Raw genomic sequence first — 23,562 nt, 5'->3', positions numbered from 1 at the left:
AATATAGTCCCAGCATCTAAATCATAGTCTCTTGGTGGTGGAAAGGGTAACAGAAGCCTTCTATTTCATTCTTCATGTGATGCCAAAATATCTTTGGCAGATAACCAACTAGAGGCCAGATGACAACTTCCATTCATGGAGTTAATCTGCTTTGAGCCCCTATCCTGGGCAGGGTACTGGGATATGTCGGTGAGCAAATTTCTGCCCTTACTGGGTTCACAGTTAATTCCAGCAATAAGAACTTGCTGTGAAAACCTGTAGCAGGATCAGCTGAGAAGTATCAAATACCTTTAAGGTGATTTGCTGTAAAACAGCTTAAAACATACTTTTCTCAAAATCCACCCTGATACATTGGCTTAGGGAACATCTAATGTAATATACTTACTGGTTTTGTATAAGCAGGCATTCTAATAATATCTACTGACTTGAATTATATATGCTTTTATTGTTTGAGCCACCAGGGAAGCTCCTATAATTAGCATCTGAGTCCTATACTGCCAACCCTGCTGAACTTTCTGAGGAAAAGAAACAGGTATGTATTGCTTATACCTAGAGCAGACATAGTGCAAGTTGTTTAGTCCCAAATTCTGTTTCAGGTCAAAATACTAGGCCTCTCCTGCCCCATATATTTCTTAACCTTCTGGATCAAACTGTAGGTCCTTGAAGAGTTTTAAAAATTATACAGTGGTGAAGAGACAAGGCCCTTATTCTTGTACTCGCTTCCTAAGTGGTCTTTTTGCCTACAAGCTTCAGCCCTCCAGCCTTCCTGCACAAAGATGCCAGACTGAAAACAAACCTAATCATGTGATAACATCTTCTCATATTTAAAACCCTTCACTGGCTCTTCCTCAGCCACAGTCCTACATGGAAGGCCTTCCCACCTCTGTCCCCCTCTTTGTTTAGCCTAGCTGGCCACTCCTGAAGACACACGTTACACTAATCCAAACCCAAGTTTGGATCAGTGTACTTGTGTTGCTATTCTCCAAGCTCTCTCAATCTCAGAGGCTTGGCTTATGGTAGACCCTCTGATGCCAAGAGCAGAGGAGCTCATGTCCCAGTGTGTCTGGGAAGAAACAAGAATATAGATAAGTCCAATAGGACCCTAACTCCTCATGTGGGCCCATCATGTTTTCTAATTATTATTATTAGTGGTACTAATGGTAAACAAACTGACAAATTCTTTCTTGATCCTTTCTCTATTTTCTTTATAACACTGACACAAAAGAAGAGAGAAGGATCCTTAAGTCAGGAATTAAGAATAAGTAATACAAGAAATGGAATTCCCAGGTCTTAATCTTTCCTATTTGGTCTTTTTCTAATTGAGAGCATTGATGCTCTTTTCATTCCTTCATTCCAATTACTGTGCAGAGAGCAGCTTAACCAAAACCAGCTCTTACCGGCCAGGATCCTCTCAGCATTCATCCGGTAGCTGTCTGCAGCTTCCGCCATGAGTCGGGCCGTTGCCAGATGGTTCAGCATAATCTCACAGCTTTCATCGTTTTTTTCCCACATGTCAGTTCCTTCAAAAGTGACAGCCTCACGTTCCATTAAGGTCACAAGAGGCATCAGCAGTGGGACCGATACATTGTTTGGGGGAACACATGTGGACTCTGAAAAACAGGGGCAGGGGTAAAGTTCTCCATATCATGTTTTTTTTCCCCAAGTTAAATGCAGAGAGTTCCAGTTGAAGATGGCAATGTAGGAGAGTCCTGGGCTTACCGCCTTCTGTGGACACAGTGAATCTATGGCTAAGTATGGAACAACTTCCTCTGGGAAAAATCCTAAAGACTGCATTGTGCAAATAAGAGAAGACCCACATCAAAGCAGGTAAGAGGGGCTGGGAGACAGTCACACTATAAACCCTCTCCTGGGGCAGTGATCCACAGTCAGGAGGGAACTCAAAACCTGGAGCTTCAACCTGAGGAGCAAAGGGCTTGAACCCCACGTGTACCACTGCAACTTTTAAGACCAGCACCTGAGATACAAACCCCCAAAACATCTAACTTTGAAACTCAAACACTGTACCTGTCTGTAAGACCCCAAGGCTATAATTGTCTGAGAAACAGGTCTTAAAGGGCTTACAAGCTTGAACTCACCTGATCCAGGGCTCAGTACAGAGGCAGCCAATTGAGAGGTGCCTAGATATTATGCAAATTAGGCTCATTTGCCAATATTAAAGTTTTAGCCTGAAAGACAGGCTTCTGCTTTGGCATATAGCTAGGGCTTAGGAGGCCCTCAGCAAATGGAAGCTGATAGATGATGCAGTCCTTGTGTGCTGTCTCTGCCTTGCTCCAGCTCACTGATATATCCTAGAAAAGAGCTTATACCTTTATCCAGCTACCTCTAGAACACTACACATTGCCTAGCTCTGAGGGCCAAAGGGGCTTATGCCCATGGATCCTATAGGACTGTAACCTTTATAATGCCACAAGAAAAGAAAATTATAGGCCAGTATTTGCAAATTGAATTCAACAATACATTAAAAGGATCATATGGATTGATTAAGTGGGATTTATTCCAGGGAAACAAGGATGGCTCAATATTCACAAATCAATATGACATACTGTGTTAATAAGATGAAAGAAAAATAATTTGATCTTAATAGATGCATAAAAATCATTTGACAAGATCTGACATCCATTTATGGTTAAAAAAAAAAAACTCCCAACAAAGTGGATATAGAGGGAATGTACAACAACATAATGAGGCCACATATAACAAGCCCATAAAGCTAAAAACTTTCCATCTGAGAACCGGAATAAAAGGATGCCAATTCACCACTTCTGTTCACACCATACACAAAAATAAACTCATGTAAGACACAATACCATAAAGCTCTGACACGAGAATATAGGCAAAACATTCTCTGGCATAAATCATAGCAATGTTACCTTAAATCAGTCTCCCAAGGTAGTAAAAATAAAGGGGATCTCATTAAACATGTTTTTGCAAAGGAAACCATAAACAAAATGAAACGACAACCAACAGATGGGAGAAAATATTTGCAAACAATGTGACCAACAAGGGCTTAATTTTGAAAATATACAAACAGTTCATACAACTAGCAAAAAAACAAATAGCCCCCTGAAAAAATAGGCAGATGGCCAACAGATACATGATGCTCAATACACAACAGATGCTCAACATTGCTAATTATCAGAGAAATGCGAATCAAAACTACAATGAGGTATCACTTCACAGTGGTCAGAATGGCCATCATCAAAAAGTCAAATAATAAATGCTGGAGACAGTGTTGAGAAAAGGGCACCCTCCTATACTGTTGGAGAGAATGTAAATTAGTGCAGCTACTATGGAGAACAGCATGGAGATTCTTAAAAAACTGAAAACAGAGTTGCTATATGATCCAACAATCCCACTCATGGGCATGTATCTGGAGAAAACCCTTAATTTGAAAAGATGCCTGTACCTCAGTGTTCATAGCAGCACTATTTACAATAGCCAAGATATGGAAGCAACCTAAATGTCACTCAACAGATGAGTGGATAAAGAAAGATGTGGTATATGTATGTACACAATGGAATACTACTCAGCCAGAAAAAAATGACAATGCCATTTGCAGCAACACATGGATGGACCTAGAGATTAATTATCATGCTGAGTGAAGTGAGTCAGACAGATAGATATCTCACGATATCACTTATGTATGGAATCTAAAAAATGATACAAATGAACTTATTTACACAACAAGGTCCTTTTGTATAGCATAGGGAACTATAATCAATATCTTGCAATAATCTACGATGAAAAATATTAAATATATAACTGAATAATTTTGCTGTACACTAGATTTACACATCATAAATCAACTATAACTTAAATTTTAAAAGATGCATATGTGTGTATACATACAATGGAATATTATTCAGCCATTAAAAAGAAATCCTGCCATTTGTGACAACACAAACTTGAGGGTATTATGCTAAGTGAAATATGTCAGACAGAAAAAGATAAATAGCATGTGAACTCACTTACATGTAGAGTCTAAGAAAAACAGAAACACCCCTTGAGCTCATGGATATAGAGGACAGATTGGTGGTCACCTGAGACAAGGGGAGAAGTGAAATGGTTGAAGGGATCAGAAGGTACAGATTTCCAGTTATAAAGTAACTCCTGGAGATATGCTATACAGCGTGGTGACTATAGTGAATACTGTACTGCATATTTGAAAGTAGCTAGCAAAGTGAATCTTGAAAGTTCTCATCAGAAGAAAAAAAAATTTTTGCACCCATGTATGGTGATAGATATTAACCGGTCTTATTGTGATCATTTTGCAACAATCAAATATTGAACCATTATGTTGTACACCTGAAGCTAATATGTAAATTGTACCTCTGTTTACAAAGTTAAGCTCAAACCGAGGTGACTGGTACCCTATGTCTTGTTTTAGCAACCGAATACCTACAAGCAACTCTTGTCATCTGATACAGGCTTGACTGACAATCCTGACTGACTCATTGACAATCCTGCAGATAACTTGGAGCCTTTATAACACGCCCTGCTAAAAGCTTTGCTCAAACCAGAACAGATAATGACACTGCCAAGCAGCCCGCAGGCCGCCTGCCCTGACCCAGTGCTCACCTCTGCCTTCATGCAGGACTTTGCTGAAAGGCTTCAGCTGTTTCTCATAGAGGATGGCGGTTTGTGTGTACTGGTGCCGCAGGGCAGTCCACGTTTTTTCTAACCGTGTGATCTGGAAGAAAGAAAACTGTTATAGCTTTGGAAAAAGGCTCTTTTAAAAATTACCTTGGTGCTTAAGTTTTGAAATGAATGACAGATGGACATGATAAAAACTCAAAGCAGTTGAAAGAGTATAGAGAAAAGCTAATCCCTACCCACTCCCTGCTCCATGTTGCTCTCATGACCCATTAGAGACACACACTTTTTAAAATAAATGCATATCATACTATACACATATTTTCCTGTTCCTTGTTTGGAAGTTATTTCACATAAGTACATATAGAACAGCATACAACAGTCTTGTTTTATCTCAAGTGGTCCATTTATGCATAAACCATAGTTTAGCTAATTTCCTATACATAAGAGCTTTAAACATATTTTCCTGTTATAGAATTATCTCAAAGATTTTGCAGATGTGCACAAGAGAATATCTGGAGGATAAATTTCCAGAAGTAGAACTACTGGGTCAAGAAATAAAATCTTGATAGGCATTGCCAACTGTCCTCCAGAGTTTATACTGATGTAAGGATGTAGAATTGTGATTTTAAGCATTTTAATGTTACTTTTAAGTAGTAAAGTCTGAAACATGGAAAATTGCCTAGGCCATGTGATGCCACTGCTCATTTCTTTGGAATCGTTTAGTCCAGACCAACATATGCCACTGACTCTGACTATCCTAATAGTCCCCCATTCACACCCTAAAACCAGCAAGCCTGTGTCTGATATCTTCTACATGAAACAAGGAAGGGGGGGAAGGGAACTAATATTTAGGGAATGAGAGCCAATTCTGTCAGGTATTTGAGGAATTTCATTTAATCCTCACAGTGCTCTATGAGGCAGTATTTTGACTTCATTTTACAGATCAGAAGACAAGAGATTAGATAACTTAGTCAAGTTTCACAGCTAAATGGCAGAGATTCATTTCCTTGGCCTCAAACTCCCTGTGTATTCCAAGAGGAGGGTGAGAAAGGATCACCACCAGCAGGTCTGCTGGGAAGGGGAGGATGTGGCTTATCTTCCTCTAGCCACCCATGATGCCACCATTTCTTCTCATGCCCCCTTCTTCTTCCCTGCCCTGAAGCATCCACCTTCTGAAAGGAGCCCTTGTCTTGGCCCATCTCCTGGATGCGCTCTCTTGATACCAGAAACTGAGAACAGAAGGCAGCACAAATGGCTGTAGTCCAGGGTCAGGTTTAGATGATACACAGAAATGACATGACTCTCGTCTCTGGTTTTTCCTAGGTCTGCCACTCCCTACCCCAAACAGAGCCCTGAGCACTCTGGAGGACTCTGACCCCTCACTGCTGAAGTGTTGCAGATAGGAAGAATATGATGCTGCCGTGGGATGGGGGGACCACCTATAAAGGCATGTTTATGTGCTTTGGGATAAGTCCCTAATTGCTGAGTTTGATGTCATGGACAGCAACCATATTAATGTCACAAATTCCCCTTCACTACTCTCAGAGGAAGCTCTGGGCTGGGAAGCTATACGAATAGCTAACCTATTAGTTCTCAGAATTATAGGCAGTTTTGGATAAGAGGAAATAAACATAATGTAAATTAGAAACAGCCAAATGAAAAATGATAACTCCTGTTAGTATAGTAGAAGTCAGTATATCATGAAAATACAGCTGAACTTGCTTATTTCAAATATTGACCCAAATAATTTCAGTGCATCTAAAGAAATTTGAAAGTTCTTAGAATATTATAATTGGAATTGACCCTTCTCAAAATTTCCTGGTGAAAGCATGAAGCATTTCAGCTTCTTGTTTGAAAGGTGACCTTGGTTTCATATAAGGAAATTATGTTCTTAACATGCAGGATTTCAGAGAATCTGTGGCTGGTTGCAAAATAGCCAAGCTAAATGAGCGGTGGCTTTGGTATTACTCTTGCAGACTGGGTTTGTGGGACTGTGATCTCATACTCAAAGTCACTGAGCATCTACCTCTATGAGGTCCACTTGGCTTCAAAAACAAATTTTCAGTTTCAAACCTCATTCTAAAAACAGACTGTCAAAGCAGATAAATTCAAAGTGCCTGATTTAAGAAACTCTGCTTTAGGGGGTTGTATGGCAAATGAGTCAGGAAGCTGAGTCTTTTAACAGGAGTCTGTTTTAGGTGACCTGAGGAACATACTTTGAGATAAACCACTCTAGGGATCCTCAGAGATCAGCTCCCCAAATGTCTTGGTTTCCCAGTCATAACCCCAAACAGCCCGCCTGCCCAGTGACCCAGATGGAAGCAGTCTTTCTTACACAACACACTTGAGCCAGACTTAATCACCCTAACCGGTTCTTCAGGAACATCTGTTGTTCTTGAGGATGACTCTTATTGTACATCACAGAGAAAGTGTAGGCAGTCAGCGATTATCTGCTGTCTTTAAAAACAGAGCCAGAAACTTGCAACGCTGCTCTTGTTTGCCCCCTAATCAAAGCAGCTTTCACTAAGACACGATTTACCTTTTGCATTGACCAAAGTCACCTGTGGTTTGCCAGGCATGGACTTGAAGACCACTTTGCAGAGCATTAAGTACACACAGGCCCACAGGGCTGCATAAAGCAAGTTGAAATTTACCTGTGGCATTTCCAAGGCCTTCATGATGGCTGAGAAAGAATAGAGGTCCCCCATGGAGTCTTTCAGCTCCACTGCCACCTGGATGATCTTATTGAGGGTGGCTGCTCTGTCCTCCAGACTGCCCGTGCAGCCCAGAATGTCCACTGCGATGCCGATGGCCATCGTGTTGTGTCTGAAAGGAAGGAGATGAGCGATCAGGCCCAGGGCTAATAGGACCAGGAGGAAATGAAACCAAACTGGCCAAGGAAAGGACTGGCTGTGCACCATTTGCCACTGTCTTCCTGAGACACACTGGCAGCTCACACAGTTTGGTTGCTGATTGCAAAGACAGACCACCCCCATCAGAGTGACTGCAGAAGGGCCTCAGTGGGCGTCCTGTGGAGAATCAAAAAGGACAGAAACCCCAGGACATGGCATGTTCAGCCCTGGAGCAAGGGGCATGAAGGGGCCTTCCTGTGCTGAAGCTGCTCAGAAGTGCACGTGGCTCCTTGTCCCTCTCACCATGACAGGTCCACAGAGATGCCAGGTCCCCAACACACTGAGGAATCCTTTGGGAAGTCCCTAAGCCCCCTGGACTGGGGAATGGAAGGGACAGAAAGATGAGATAATATGCTAGATCCAGGAAGACAACATGGATGTGAGAACAAGGGATGAGCTAAGAATAAAGTGGCTTGGGTCAAGGGGCCAGAAAGTGAGTGGGAATGTGGACAAAGACTCAATAGTGAGCTGGCAGGATTTCTCTGTAAGGTCAGACCCTCATAGAAAGAAATCTTGTATCTACCAACAATCCTCCCTTTTCTCATCCTGAATGCCACGGGTCAACTGCGCAGACCCAGAAGAGGAAGCAGAGTGGTCTTTTCTGTACAGACAATGGGATGGATATGAATGGGGTCACAGAGAGGTCTCCTCCCTGGTGGCAGCAGTCTGTAAACCTGCCTCTCCCTCCCTCTGTGGCCCAGGAATGAGCATTCCCTACCTTGGGCCAGAGTGAAAGTGAAAGTTGCTCAGTCATGTCTGACTCTTTGCGAACCTATGGACTATACAGTCCATGGAATTCTCCAGGCCAGAATACTGGAGTGGGTAGCTGTTCCCTTCTCCAGGGAATCTTCCCAACCCAGGGATCAAACTCAGGTCTTCTGCATTGCAGGCAGATTCTTTACCAGCTGAGCCACCAGAGTGGCCTTGGGTAAATTTCTCTCCAGGCACTGGTACGAGTGCTGAAGGTGAAGCACTAATTCACAGCTATGGTCGCTACGATATGACTTGCCTCTGAAACTCTGGGGCCACCTTTTCCTAGAAGTTCACAGCTAAGGATGATATTCCATGCTTCCTGTGCTGGCCTCCTCCTCACTCTTCTAAAGCAAAGAGAGGAGTGATTCATCTAGTGGCTAGCACTACCAGTTTCTCCAATGATTTTTAAATCAGTAACAGGCTCTGCTGTCTCTGAGCATTTGCACATGTGGGTGTGCAAGGTGGTTGCTCAAAGCGTGACCTTAGGCTCCACTGCTCCACTCTAAAATGGGAACAAGGGCTGTTGTGAGAAAGACTGTGTGTGTGCGTAAAGATAATTAAAGTGCCTGGCTCAGCAGTACCTAGCAAATAGCAGTTGTTACTACCCTGGTATCTGTGTGCGCATTTCTCCCTCTGTATGTTGGTCCCTTTTGCCTATATCTCTTCCCTTTATCTTCTTTTGCTAATTTCCTGTCTTTCTTAATTAATGGATCTTTAAAATAGACTTAAACACATGTATACCTGTGGCGGATTCATTTTGATATTTGGCAAAACTAATACAATTATGTAAAGTTTAAAAATAAAATAAAATTAGAAAAAAAAATCAAATAACTGTAACTCTGAAGTACTATGTGAAATATGTTATTATTTTATTATCACATCCACTAAGAATGTAATAAAGGTTTATGTTATTAAAAAAAAATAAAATAAAAAACATGCAGAAGGAAGATGGTAGCGGCAAGCAAAGGAGATTGAGGAGGGGCTAGGCAGGGAGAGGTTACATGAGGAGTTTGTGGTGAAACAGAAGCCCAGAGGGAGCATCTGTATAGAGAGGTCAAAGAAGATGAGGAGAGAAAATGAAATTTCAGACTATAAAAGGGGTCTGAAATGTTACTGTCAGGACAAGGTATGACCAATACCTCTTCAAGTCTGTAATGTGCATGTCATGTGTTAATGTTTAAACCACGCTGAAGCCAGATTCTCAAATGATCCTAATAAAGATTTAGCTTTGTTGAAAAAAAAAAAAATAGACTTAAAGTATATTTTTATTATGTTAAACTTATTGAAGAGTTTTGTTACCCATTTGCAAAGTGTTAAGGTTGAGATGAACATTTTAGCTGTTTAATAGTAAACTAACTTCCTATGTTGCCGTAATTGATTCTTTAGTCAATGTTTTTTCCTATGTTTTAAGGCCCTTAATAAAAGACAGGTTCTCTATTTAAGAACTGGCTTTATATCAACAGTTAATTGGGTAATTATATCCATTCATTCGAACAACATTTGCCTCAAACCTCCTGCACACACCGCCTTGGGAAAAACAGCTCAGCAAGGCAATTGTGTAGCAGAAGCTCCTGAGGTGGGTAGGAGGCACAAAACATTTCAGAAGGACATCCCACTCACTAGCCTTGGAATGGGTGGTGACTGAACTGAAGTTTAAAATGGAGGGTGGTTTACATTAGACTCTCAAACACAAGGCTGTCACCTGATCCTGCAGGACTGCTGTAACCTTAATTTAGTAGACACATTGTAATGGAGAGAACCACTCCCCAGGCCCTAGCAGGTAGATCCTACAGGTCAGCTCTGGATGGTGAACAAAGCAAGGAGCCAGACCCCAGGCAGGCGGCAATCAGGAGGAAGAGGAAATGGATGTAGACAAGAGTGGAAGTCAGAAAATAGCCCAGAGAGAAGCCACAAGCCTGCTGACCTCAGCCTGGGCACCCATAAAGCATGCCCAACACAGCTCATGAAACTGATAAAATAAGGCCTGCAGGGCTTCCCTGGTGGCTCAGTGGTAAAGAATCCACCTGCCAATGCAGGGATCATGAGTTTGATCCCTGGTCTGGGAGGATCCCACACGTTCCAGAGCAACAAAGCCCATGGGCCACAGCTATTGAGCCTGTGCTCTAGAGCCCGTGCTCTGCAACAAGAGAAGCCACTGCATTGAGAAGCCCGCACACTGCAATGAAGAACAGCCTCCGCTCGCCACAACTAGAGAAAGCCTGCACGGCATCGAAGACCCAGCTCCGCCATAAATAAATAAACAAGGCCTGCAGCTGGGGAGCTTTCAGTCTGAAAAGTATCACAGGAGAAACAGGGATGCACGGCAGCACAGCTGGTCTCTGCTGAAATAATGACCACGGGCCCAGACCAGGAGGGACGGCAGGCGAGTGGAAATGAGAAGCCAGGCCCTGGGGCATGGGGAGGGAGAGGATGCCTTGGAGAGCAGGGCTGGCATCTAGAAGAGTGAGCAGGGAAAGTAGGGGAATTCAGAAGTCAGACCTACCATTGCCCAAAGACACTGAACAATAAGCTGACAGGCATGCCTGAACAAAGGCAGCAGGCTCGCGTCCTGCCCTCCTGCCTCCCAGAAGTCTTCCATTCGGTGCTGGGTGTTTCCTACGGGAGGCACCTGTGGCGGTGAAACCACAGCAACAGAGGCACTGGAGCCATTTTATTTGCTTCATAGTTGGGTAACCTTGAAAGCAGCTGCTACCAACTCTCCCAGGCCATTTGAAATATAGTGTTTACTTTCTAGGGGCTAGTGGTAGTCTAGGACTGCACTGTCCACAGACCACATGTGGCTATATTTATACTTAAAATGCTGAAGAGTAAAAATAAATTTCATCCTTCAGTTGCCACATTTCAGGTGCTCAGGGGTCACCAGCGGCCAGTGGATGCTGTCAGGAGATTTCTGCCATCAGTGTTGTACTGGACAGCGCTGTGACCCAGAACATCACAGAAAACCATGGGCAGGGGATGATGGTGCTAGGGCTCTGGCTTCTGAAGCATCACTCGCCTCTCCTCAGGAGAAGCCAGGGCCCTGGCTGCCCACTAAAGACCACACGAGTGCTGTGGCAACCAGGAAGCTGGTTGGAAAAACAGAAAACTTCAGATAACAAAGCAGTCTTACCCAAAACAACTATCTTTTCATGTGTATCAAAAAGGCCAACTTCTATGGTAACGTGAGATTCTAGTCTAGTGCTGCTTAAAAACGTGCCTTGCTACTTCTACCTTTCTAGTTTCTAAATATCTGATGTGAGTGGGTTTTAATGGCCAGCCAGGGCCCTGGCTTTCCACGAGAAGAGGGCAGTGATGCTTTAGAGGTCGGGCCTGAGCACCTCATCTCTTGCCCTCTGATCCCCCATTTGTCCACACTTCAAAGAAAACACCGTTCAGACCCTGTTCTTCCCAACTTCCCCCACAAACCCCCACTTGATTCCTAAAGCAGACAGAGGGGCTGCAGCTCAGGCTGGAGGGAAGTGGCATGGCACCCCCGCTCCATCTGCTGCAGCACTGCCCCCACCCCAGGCCAGCAGGGGTGGTGGTGACCTGTGCTCTAGGGCTGAGCCTCTGCCGGCTTCTCCATCTGCCCATGGAGCAGAGTTGCGAACGTGCTATCTGTTCCCTGACTTCCTCTTGGCCACCTGAGCTTCTCCAGGAATTCTCTGGTCACGGCTTCTGGGAAAGGCCTTCAGGGGCCACACTTCCTCGAGTGAGGTGGCCCTGGGCCAGAGGGTACCTGGCGTCTCCCAGCTCTGAAAACTGTAGCTCTGACAGCCTGTGGAGTTGAAAGGACCGTAGTACAGAGCAGCACTACTCACCTTTCAATGATGTCCAGGCGCAGTTGGTGACCATAAGGCAAGGTGATGAGCTCCAGCCCTGAGTTCACGCCCATGTTCTTCCTCATCTCTTCCGAGACTTCAAGTATCCTCGCGACCTGTCAAGAACACAGGTTGAAATGAACTGGACCAGGAAGTGGGCTTGCTGCGAACATGGAAAGAAATACACTAAACTGGGACACTGTGGATGCACTTGACTTGTGGCACTTCTTTCTGAGCAGCAGCATCTGAAAATACAGTCTTAATACACTATTTGGAGGCTTTTAATACATATACTGGAATGTAAAACCTGGCAGGAAAATACCTAGATTGGTCTGCAAATTTGGTGTTTCTGCCCAGCCAGAGAACAGTGTGGTTCTTCGAGCTTGTGTCTAACATGGCTGGATCCTGCTGCTAGATTTGCCGCCAACAGCAGGGCTATGTGCGCACGGAGCAGACTGATCCCCGGCAGTGGAAAAGTGGAGCTGCGTCCAAGTGCCACTCTGCTGCAGGCTCTGCCGTTTATGTTCTCGCTTAACGGCAGGGCTGGCTCCTATTACCCGTAATTACGCCTCTCCTGGGCTCAGTAAACGCACTGTACATCTGGAAACTATTAGAAACATGTACGGCTATGTGAAACCTGAGGTCTCAAACACACCCACTTCTCCCCCTGAGAGGTCTTCCTTAAAGAAAATCTGGTTTGTTTGTCCCAGTCAGCACTCCCCATCTCAGTTCCAGTGTGTGATCACAGCTTATTGGAATCAGGTATTAGTTAACCACTTATAGTTATTACATTACTTCCAAATGCTACAGCTGAGTCAGGGCATCTCTAAAACGGGGCTGGTGACACTCACAGAGCACTGATATGTTGATACTAACAGTGCAATGAGCAGATGTGTGTGTGTGCTAAGTCGCTTCAATTGTGTCCGACTGCAACCCTATGGACTGGAGCCTGCCAGGCTGTCCATAGGATTCTCCAGGAAAGAATCCTGGAGTGGGTTGCCATGCCCTCCTCCAGGGGATTTTCCCATTGAACCCACATCTCCTGTGGCTTCTGCATTGCAGGCAGATTCTTGACTGCTAAAACACCAGGGGAGGTCCAACTAGCAGATATAATGGGTCAAACCATCCCTGGACATGTGGCAGACACAGGACAATTCCTTTCCTCGTTCCTGTGGAGTTGTCCTCCACGATAATTATCCTGAGCATATGAACAGTCCAGGTGTCTTCATAACAGTCCACCAAAAACATCTGGCAGTTTAGCTGATATTAACCTTGACCTTTAACTTCTGTAGTTGAGCAAAGGCACCACCATCAGTCCTGGGGATGAGCTGTCCAATGCAGACTCCAGAATAAGATGCAGGATTCATCTGCTCTCGGCCTCAGTTTCCCCTTCTCTAAAACAACTGCTGAGTTTACCTTCCTCAAGGACTTTGCCAAGGATCAAATGACCCTAAAACCCGAACTATTTACAAAGCCAAGTTATGAATCACTGGCCATGTGGAAGGGGGAAGAATTCTGGCCTGATCTCTGGAAAGAGATTTACGCCTTGACCATGACAAGGCAGCCGAGATGGACACCCTGGTCACCTGCAGTCACACACTCTTTGCTTGTTTAGACATCTGCCCTGTCAGAGGCTCCAAACCTAACACATTCAGTCCACACACACTCTGTAATAGTCACAGGCTTGTTGTTGATTCGCTTTTATTCTGGAAGCTGTATTCCCCTCTTGCCTGTTTTCCTTCAGTGTAAACATGCAGTCCCCTGGTCACTTTCCTGACGTATTATCAGGAAAAGCCAACACCTGGTTGCCCCAAGGCTGAGCTCTGGGACAAGGGGTCCTGAGGTCACAGAGCAGCCTGGATTAGGGCTCCTGGGAAAGCCTGGGGCCATGATGCTCAGAGAGGGAGAGGAAGGATGAGCACTTCTAGAGGATTCACTCTGAGCTGGACCCGGCGGGGCAGAATGACACCCGTCCTCATGAGACCCGGCTGCCTTCTGCTCTCCTGATCTTAGCCATCCTGGCTCTGCAGGGTCTCTTAGTTTTGTCCGCTCTTCATCCGACTGCCTGGGGAATGGCTGTGGTGACCCAGTGGAGCCCCGACAGGGGCCTGGCTGGCCTTCTTCCCAGCTGCCAGGAACCATCTACCGAGAAATGAGGTCGCCGTCTCGGTTGCCCTCCGTAGAGGACTCTGATGGGCACTCTGCACTTATGGGCCTGTCTCCCTCACTGAACTGCAGAGTGCCCTGAAGGAAGCAACCTGGAAGGAGCCCAGAAGTAGAGATTTAAAAACAAAGACAGACAGATTTGCCAGGCCCTCCCCCTACAGACCCCATTTCCCTCACTACCCTTCCAGAGTGAATCCTTCATAAACATAAAATCTCCCATGGTTCCTGGCCTCTCAGTCTCTGCAAGTGTGCGCTGCCTGCCACCTGGAAGATGCTTTTGTGTTCTGCATCACCAACTCCTATTCAGCCTTCAAAGCTTGTCTCAGAAATCCCCACCCTGACCCCTCCCTCCACTATGTTTGAGACCCTACCTTGGAGGCCCTGCAGAGCATTTCCCACCTGGACCGTGGTCCGAATTCTATGTCACTGTCGCTCCTGCCTCTCCCACCATGACCTGGCCTGACCTGACCTGGCCCACAGTTGGTGTTCAATCAAGGCTCAATACATAACACTAGGGAACCGTCACTTAGCCTGTCTGGGGCAGGCACTGTATGAGGGCTTTAGTCTTCACAAGCACCTGGGTTGTGGTGCTCTTCTCCCTTTAGAAACTCAGAGGCGGCGGGCGAGGGGTCTGGGGGGAGGTTAGACTCAGGTAGTTCACCCCCAGAGGCCAGGCCCTTGGCCACTGGGCCCGTCTCCTTCTAGCTTCTGCAGAGACAAGTGGGTAAAGCAGAGCGTTACCCATTCACAGGGTGGGAGCGGCTCAGCGGACGCCCACCCAGCCCCAGCCTTCGAAGGGGCTTGCCCTGCTGCCTCCAGGCATTCAGGACCACCCACAGCCCCCACAGGCTGGGCTCTGGGCACAGGTGGGAACCAGCATTTGGGCCCTGGATGCTGCCCAGGCCAGCTCTAGGCTTCCGGGTGGGCTGGTCTGGTTGCAGTTAGAGTCAGTTAGGTGACAACAGCCTTTGTTTTACTTCTTAGAGACGCTTGCTGTTCCTGCTCTGTTGGCAAAGCCCCGCAGTCAGTAGTTCAGGAAGAGGATAAGGAAATGAGGGCGGAAGGAAGACGAAACAGCCCCGCCCTGGGGACTAGGGATGGGCTCATCGTCAGGGGGCTCCCGCTCAGGTCTCTGCCTCACTGCCTGGGGGCTCCACCCAGCGCCTCTTCCAGGGGTGCCTAAAGGCATACGGGGGGAGTGGGACCCCCACCAGGAGGACAGAATGCAGACAGAGAAACAGAACAAAGAGGAGGCTACACATTCCTTCAGCTGAGAACAGACTGCCAAGGCAGTGGGAAGGTTCCAGACTCCTGTGAAGAGCAGTCGGGCCTCTCACCTTCTCCTAGACTACTACCAAGTCCTGCCTGAGAACACAGCGGGGAAGCATTCATTTCCTCCCAGAAATTAGGCTGTTCTGTAAACCCAGAGCCATGTTCCCACAAGGAGCTTCCTCCACCGAGAACTCAAACAGGTTCACACCAGGCTCCTGGCCTGCTGGTGTGGTTCTGCTGTCTCAGACCCAGGGCCTATTCATACCAACTAGAACAGGAGACTAAATCCTCTTCCTGTCCAAACAGGTTTAGCTCCCTCTGAATGAGGTAAGGTCTTAACAAGGAAAATTATCTGACCACTTGGGGCCCTGCCCAAGGACACCCAGTGAACCACACAGACAGTCCTTGTTCCTCCAACACAGCCCCATTCCTGGCAGCCCCTCGGCTGTTTGCCCCGAAACAGCCAGCGCCTGCTTAATATTCCTCAAGACAGCTCTGGGAGGTCCCATGCGCCCTGTGAGCCTCCATCAACCGAGGAACTCCCTGGGGAATGCTTGGAGATTAGATTTCCTGCCATGATTCATGACCCAGGAAATTTATTTAGGAAAACCAGTTCCTCAATAAGCCCTGACCTTTGAAGCTAATTGACTTCACTGAGCTACAAATGAAAAAGGGCTTTAAATCTAAGGCCTCATCTGTTGCTCAAATGAAGGGATCTGTCTCCTTATATTGAGGGGTGGGCTGAGCACACCCCAGCCTTAAACGCTTGCTTTCGAGAAATTACTCTCTGAAGGATGAGGTTGTCTTGGGGCCAGCTATGAACAAAAGCCACCCATATCTAAAAGAAATGCATCAAAAATGATAATTTTTTTAAAAATGATGATGTAAACAGAGGTTTATATAGTCACATGGAAAGATAGTCATGCTATGTTGTTCCATGAAAGACAAAAAAGGTTTGAAGTGGTATGCATAGGCCTGTGGCATTTCTGTGGTAAACAAATAGATATGCGTGCAATTATTTACACATCTATTGGCGGAACAAATGTTAACAACGGTGATCACCAAGAAACTGGATTTTGTGTGGTTTTCATTTTTTTTCTCCTAATCTGTATTGTGTAATTTTTCTAAAATGATATCTTTTATAATTGTTTTATATTTTTTCTCAACTGAGCAAGTAACTTTAAAAATTTTACCCTAAAGACCATTTTCATAACAATAAAAATAAATATATAATGTACATATGTGGCATATAATGAAATAAAAACCACGAAGGCTCTGCTACTCCAGAAACTCCATTTTCATCTACAATCTACTCTTCTTTGGACTTAACTTCACCAGTTCTGATGGAGTTCAGGCAGGGGGAGAATTGAAAATCCACACGAGCTGGGAGAAGGGCACGGCAGGGGTTGGGGGAGGAGAGCAGGGTCCTGGGTGGCCCTGTATCCTTCTGTCCCAGGTGAATTTCACAAGCTTCCTGCCTGGGCAAGGGTTGTCACAGCCTGGGTTCCCACCCCTTCAATAAATCCCACACCCAGGTCATCATCTCCATTGTCCTATGAGCAAACAAGCCACAAGGTAAGGCAGAATGAGGCCCAGACAGAACCCCCTTTCAAGCATCTGGAAATTCCTCCGGCACCTACCTTGCAGTCCACGCTGAGCAAGTGCTGGGCAATGACCTTGGGGTCACTGTTGGTGAACAGTTCTTTTGCACGTTTCAGCATCGAAGTTTCCAGGGGCTTGTTCTCAGGAGGAAGCAGCTTCGACTCAAAGTCATTGGGCTTGAACGAAGAGGTGGTCTCTAGGAGGGGCATCACAAATGTGTCCTGGTCCTCCCCCACTGTGTCCCCTGGGGCTGGCGGCGGCTTCCAAGGCCTTGTCCTATCATCATCATCAAGGATCAAGTAGCTGGTGTCAGAGTTCCGGGTGCCCAGCCCCCCATTCTGCTTGGCTGTCAGCAACTCCACGTAGCTGTCCTGGGCACAGAAGGGCAGCCTAGATGCCCCATCATAGCTGGCCGCCAAGGCTGGGTTCAGTTCGCAGTAGTTGGCTTCAGAGTTGAGCCAGATAGATGGAGACGGGGGAGCTTTGAGCAGGGGTGCCTTGCAGGGCTTGGGGGGCGGCTTGGGCCATAGCTGGCTGTCTGAGCCCCTCAGTGCCTCCCCTGGCCTAGCGTCTGAGGAGACCCTCCGCACCACAGCTGGACTCAGAGTGGGCTCGCTGCCCGTCCTGAACACTGGTGAGTTTGGGCAGGGGCTTGTGCCCACACTTGGGGACTGAGGAGTCAGCTTACCACCTGTGGAGGATAACAGAGGGTCAGAAAAAGCTCAGCTGTGAGGAAAACACAAAACAGACAAAATTAGAGTGACAGCTTCTGGCCCTCAATTCATACTCTAGGGCTTTGATTTTTACCCACAAAAGACCAGCCAGTATGACCACTGCAGGTCTGGTCTAGAGCAGTCAAGAGCATCTCAAGGGCATAGGTGGCCCCACGCCACTTCTTGGGGAATTCTAAATCCTGGTGACTACCCACAGCTGGGCAGCAATGCCATTTTATGGTCACAGAAGGTTATACAGTCAAAACAGGGAAATACATAGAGCTTGGAGGGTGGTGAGTAATCTAACCTTACCCTAAGAAACATGTCTTTAGTCACATAGTATAAAAGGGGGAGGGGTCTGAGTCACTCTCAAAGCCAGAGTGGATCCTGCCAGCTTTAAGGAAGAGACAGAGACACATGGGGAAGGGAGAAAAAGATGCTGAGAAAACCCACTTTCAAACAGTTTATGAAGGGGTGACAGGAAAAATCATCCTGTGGTTCCCCAAGGAAGGTCCATTACAAAAATAATGAAAAACAATCCCATTGCCTATTAACACAATTGCTTACCTGGTTCCCCCACATCCCACACCATCTCACTCTTCCAGCTGTGACAGCAGAATGGAGAGGAGGCGGGGTTTCTACCAGGAACCCCTGGACTGACCCATTCACCCTCTCCCCAGGGAGGAGACTAAGGGGAAGGCACGTTTGTCATGATGACCACCAGTTTGCAGTTGGGCTCAGAGTCAGGAAACCTAGGTTCAAAGGCTGGCTTCACCACTTACTAGACAGATGCATCTACAGGTCAATTATATCCATGCCTCAGTCTCCTCACCAAAAAGAGGATAACCATGCTCACCTTTAAGGCTTCTTATGAGGCTTAAAAGCTAGCACACATCAAGCATCCAGGCTCTCCTGTGGCTCAGATGGTAAAGAATCTGCCTGTAATGCTGGAGACCTGGGTTTGATCCCTGGGCTGGGAAGATACCCTGGAGAAGGAGATGGCAACCCACTCCGGTATTCTTGCCTGGAGAATTCCATGGACAGAGGAATCTGGTCCATGGGCTCACAAAGAATTGGACACGACTGAGTGACTAACACACACACACACAGAGTACATGGAGTTGCAAAGAGTCGGACACAACTGAGTAACACACACACACACACACACACACACACACACAGCATCCAGCTCAGTGATTTGCATCTGGATAGAGTTCTATGAACCCCTCAGCCTCCAGATGTGGAGTCTTATGTCTTTCCCAAATTAGGTGACCAGAAGGAGCAGGGGAGACAGCCTGCAGAAAATCAGGGGAACACCATCACCCTCCTCCCCCCAAATTCCCAAAGACTTACCAATTGGCAGGTAACTTTCTGACTGGTGGGCTTTGAGGGACAAGGCTCTTCTGTCCTGCATGTGATCCAGGCAGGCTGGCTGGCTCCCACTCTTCTCTTTATTTCTGAAGCAAAAGACAAATAGGGCAGAAACATGTCATTAAATCGTAAAACCTTTAGGCAACATCATGGAAAGTTTAAAAAAAGAAACAGACTGCTCAGAATGAGAGCACTCCCATATAGCCTAAGAGTAAAGGAATGTTGGCTGGAGGAGGAAATCACTGATGGGGGTGATTAGTACATGACTGTGCCATGGACTCCTTGCCGTGTCCCCAGGACCCATCCAGTTAGATCCCCGGCTGCTGCTTCTGAGTCTTTCCATCCTGTTAAGCAGAGCAGGGTAAAGGCTTCAAGATACTCTCAGGAAAATCTGATAAGCTGGAATGTGTACTTTCAACAGCGCCTAAAATTACTTACAGACCCAGGAGGAATGACTTGTATAACTAACACGCGTTTTCCACCAAGCCTTTCAGTGTCACAGTTAGGAAGGAGGCTGTGGGGCAGTTTCCAGTGGAAAGTTCAGTGTCCCCCAAATAACCTGCAGGATTGCCCAGGGAGGCTGTCATACCCATTCAGAAGGACCCCACTGGGGGATCCCCTGGCCAGCCTCCTTGGGCTGAGTCAGGGAAAGGGCCGTGGGGTCATCAAGCAAGCTGGGAGGCACAGGACACAGCATCACAGGGAAAGTAGACCCTAACAACACGATTCACCAGCATGGCTCTGCCCCTTGCCAGTTCAGACTGGCAGTTTCTCTGATTGGGAAGCACAGAGCACAGCAGCGCAGGGTAAGCAGGCCCAGCAGACCCTAGTGACACAGTTCGCCAGCATGGCTCTAACTCTGCCCGTTCAGATCAGGAATTACTCTAATTAGCACCAAAGAACAGAATCTCCCGTTAGCTAAAACAGAAAGCACTTCACCAGTTGAGTGGTAATGAACTTTATTAGTCACCACCCCCAACCCCCAAACTTATGTTACAGAAATTGTGAAAGTTCTTTCCTACCTTTGCAGACAACCAGAGGGGAAAAAAAAAAACAAAAAACAAAACAAAACCAAACAGCCCCCAAACTCCAGCAACCCCTCAGAGATAAGGCTGGGCAGAGGGCAAATTCCAAAAGACAGTGGCTTCAGTGAAGCGATATTTAAGCAGTGATCCCCACCAGCAGTCAGACTCCGTGGTCATACACTGGCCTGGAATGTAACCTGGCCAAGCGCACACCTTTTTTGGGGGGTGGGGGCAACCATCTGGCCTGACGTCAGGGAATGTGGGGAGCCACTGGCGGGCGGAGGGGCAGGGCTTCCAGCCTCTTCCGTGTTGAGTCCACCCCACCCCCACATCTAGGTCTTTCTGGACCTGCAGCCTATGCCAAGTGTGATAAGGCTTAGCAAGCTCTGCTTTCAAAGGGCAATCCCCAAGAGTGGCTCTGTTAGCTTTGTGTTATCAACAAGGAGACTTTCTAAGCTTTTCTTTCATTTTTATCTTAAAAATTTTTTTTTGTATTTTAAATTCAGGTTGTTGAGGGTAGACCAAGGGGCCTTCCTTCCCAGCACTGTTCCTAGCAGGGGTTCTGCGGGTCACTCTGGCTCTGTTCACATTAACTCCCTACTCATTAGTTGATCAACCAACCCCTAACTCCCAAAAGAACAGAAGATAGTGTTTTAATATTAGGCTGGTACAAAAGTAATTGCAACTTTGGACTATGAATTTTAAATCTTATAACTAGGCTCAAACACATCTTTATTAATCAAAATACGAACCATTACAATCAACATGTTTCTTTGCCAAGGAGAAATAAGTTTGTTTATTCCTGTAGCATAAAAATCCATGCTTTGAGATTCAATGAACTCTTTTGGAAAGCATTTTCTGCCTCTTGCTGGATGTGGAAGCATTTTCCCTGCGAAAAGTTGTTGAGATGATTGAAGAAGCAGTAGTCGGTTGGTGAGAGGTCAGGTGAATATGGTGGATGAGACAAAACTCTGCAGCCCAATTCATTCAACTTTTGAAGTGTTGGTTGTGTGACATATGGTCAGGTGGTGTGGAGAAAAATTGGGCCCTTTCTGATGACCAATGCGGCTTCCCTGGTGGTTAAAGCGTCTGCCTGCAATGCGGGAGACCCAGGTTCAATCCTTGGGTTAGGAAGATCCCCTGGAGAAGGAAATGGCAACCCACTCCAGTGTTCTTGCCTGGAGAATCCCATGGATGGAGGAGCCTGGCGGGCTACAGTCCACGGGGTCGCAAAGAGTCAGACACGAGTGAGTGACTTCACTTTCACTTTTGATGACCAATGCCGCCTGCAGCTGTTGCAGTTTTTGGTTCATCTCATTGATTTGCTGAGCTTCCTTCTCAGATGTAATGGTTTCACTGGGATTCAGAAAGTTGTTACGGAACAGACTGGCAGCAGACCACCAAACAGTGACCATGACCGTTTTCTGGTGCAAGTCTGGCTTTGGGAAATGCTTTGGAGTTTCTATTCGGTCCAACCGCTGAACTGGTTGTTGTCAGCTGTTGTATATAATCCACTTTTTGTCGTGCGTCACAATCAGATTGAGAAATGGTTCATTGTGGTTGCATAGAGTAAGAGAAGATGACACTTCAAAACGACAGTTTTTTAAATTTGTGGTCAGTTCATGAGGTATCCACTTATCAAGTTTTTTCATCTTTCCAGTTTGTTTCAAGTGCGGAACCACCATAGCATGAGTTATTTGGCAACTTCCCATGTAGTTGTAAGAGGAGCTTCAAAGATGCTCTCAGATGATTGTCGTCAACTTTGAATGGCCGGCCACTATGCTCCTCATCTTCAAGGCTCTCATCTCCTTTGCAAAACTTCTTGAACCACCACTGCATTGTACAGTCATTCAAAGTTCCTGGGCCAAATACATTGTTGATGTTGCAAGTTGTCTCTGCTTTTGACCCATTTTGAACTCGAATAAGAAAATCATTTGAATTTGCTTTTTTTCTAACATCACTTCCATAGTCTAAAATAAATATAATGCACAGCATCTTGCCAACTTTTCTTTCTTGGCAGCTAGATAACACGCTCAAGGACTCCTCACTGCCTGAGAGACAAGTCCAGTATTAACCTAGGGCACATCACTTGTAATTGACGGTGGGGCTAGCCCAGCACTCAGTTCTCTGAACTCTTCTCTCCAAGATCCCCCAAGGGTCAGCCTGCAGCCCCCAGGCTCTCAAAATCTTCTGTCTTAGGAATCTCATCTCTTCTGCCCTAGTCAATCACCCTTTCTGTGTGGACCAAGTCCTCATCTAAGCTTTCAGGACTAACTTCGCTCCCTAACTCCAGAGCTGTTGCTGGACACTGGCCCTTTGCAAGCCCAAAGTCGCACCTCAGATGGAGCAACTGGTTTTCCTCCAAAGTCTACCCACTCTGGTCCCTCCTTTGGTATCTGACCTGCCCCTCTCCACCTCCCCACAAGCAGAGGTGTCAGGAAGCCTGGTTCTGAGCCTCCTGACTTTCCTCGCTGCTCCATCTGCATAGCCTGATCCTTCATAGCTCACTAGCTGCCTTCCTGCTCCTCTCCCCTCTCACCCTTCTTGCACATCACCATTCCGTCTTGTTCTTAGGACACTCCATTCCCCATGTTAAGTCTTTGAGGCACCTCAAAGTCTGGCACGAAAGCCTCCCTGATCTGGTGGGGTCAGCTCCCTAAACCTCCCTCTGTCAGCCCCCTGCGTGGACACACCCTTTGTTCCAGTTCCTCCAGTTTCCACACTCTGAGCCACGCTTGCCCTTTTCTAACTCTGCAACTCAGGCTCTGTCTGAGCCCCCTCCCTCCAGGGGGACACCCTCCCCTCTGCAGCATCTATCCAAATGTCCCCTAGCTTTCAGACCAGCCGGAATCCGTACCTCCTTCACAAGGTCTCTCCTGGTCAGCCTTCCCCTTCCTCAGCAACAGCACCATTTTTTTTTTTTTTGGCACCAACTCAACTGGCAACTGAGCTTCCCAAGTAGCACTAGTAATAAAGAACCCACCTGCCTCAGGAGACCTAAGACACACAGGCTCGATCCTGGATTGGAAAGATCCCCTGGAGGAGGGCATGGCAACCCACTCCAGTATTCTTGCCTGGAGAATCCCGTGGACAGAGCAACCTGAAGGGCCAGTCCATGGGGTCATAAAGAGCCGGACACGACTGAAGCGACAGCACAACTGGGAACTGTGCAATGCCCTGTGTCAGCGATTCCAGTGCCACTTGGAGTTCCACTAACATCTTTCATTGTTCCTCTGCTCCTATGGGAAGCTCGTCTGCTGAGCAGAGCTGGGCCCTGGCCAGGTGAGTGCCCCCATGGTCCCAACACCAC

The 23,562-nt window shown here is 46.6% G+C and overlaps 2 protein-coding genes across 9 annotated transcripts in view; one reads left to right on the top strand and one right to left on the bottom strand.

The window, feature by feature from the left end:
• Positions 1-2,672, top strand: part of FNBP1L (formin binding protein 1 like) — a 137,104-nt gene extending 134,432 nt beyond the window's left edge. The window contains exons 16-17 of the transcript XR_009735352.1: positions 462-532; positions 1,665-2,672. The gene's annotated coding sequence lies outside the window, so the exon portion shown is untranslated. The remainder of the gene's footprint in view (positions 1-461; positions 533-1,664) is intronic.
• BCAR3 (BCAR3 adaptor protein, NSP family member) overlaps positions 1-23,562 on the bottom strand; it is a 221,575-nt gene that overhangs the window by 2,609 nt on the left and 195,404 nt on the right. For 7 of the 8 annotated variants that reach the window (XM_061411154.1, XM_061411153.1, XM_061411158.1 and 4 more), the window contains 6 exons: positions 19,210-19,313; positions 17,182-17,834; positions 12,104-12,219; positions 7,272-7,443; positions 4,600-4,711; positions 1,398-1,610 (listed from right to left, as the gene is read on the bottom strand). In XM_061411154.1, the coding sequence (XP_061267138.1) occupies positions 1,398-1,610; positions 4,600-4,711; positions 7,272-7,443; positions 12,104-12,219; positions 17,182-17,834; positions 19,210-19,313 (1,370 nt within the window). Of the gene's footprint in view, positions 1-1,397; positions 1,611-4,599; positions 4,712-7,271; positions 7,444-12,103; positions 12,220-17,181; positions 17,835-19,209; positions 19,314-20,249 lie in introns of all 8 variants that reach the window. The other variant, XM_061411159.1, reaches the window with a different exon arrangement.

Source organism: Bos javanicus, chromosome 3 (assembly GCF_032452875.1).
Source record: "Bos javanicus breed banteng chromosome 3, ARS-OSU_banteng_1.0, whole genome shotgun sequence".
In the NCBI taxonomy this organism is placed as follows: Eukaryota; Metazoa; Chordata; class Mammalia; order Artiodactyla; family Bovidae; genus Bos; species Bos javanicus.
Note: the sequence above shows the minus strand (reverse complement) of the source record. Positions and strands in the feature narration are given on the sequence as shown.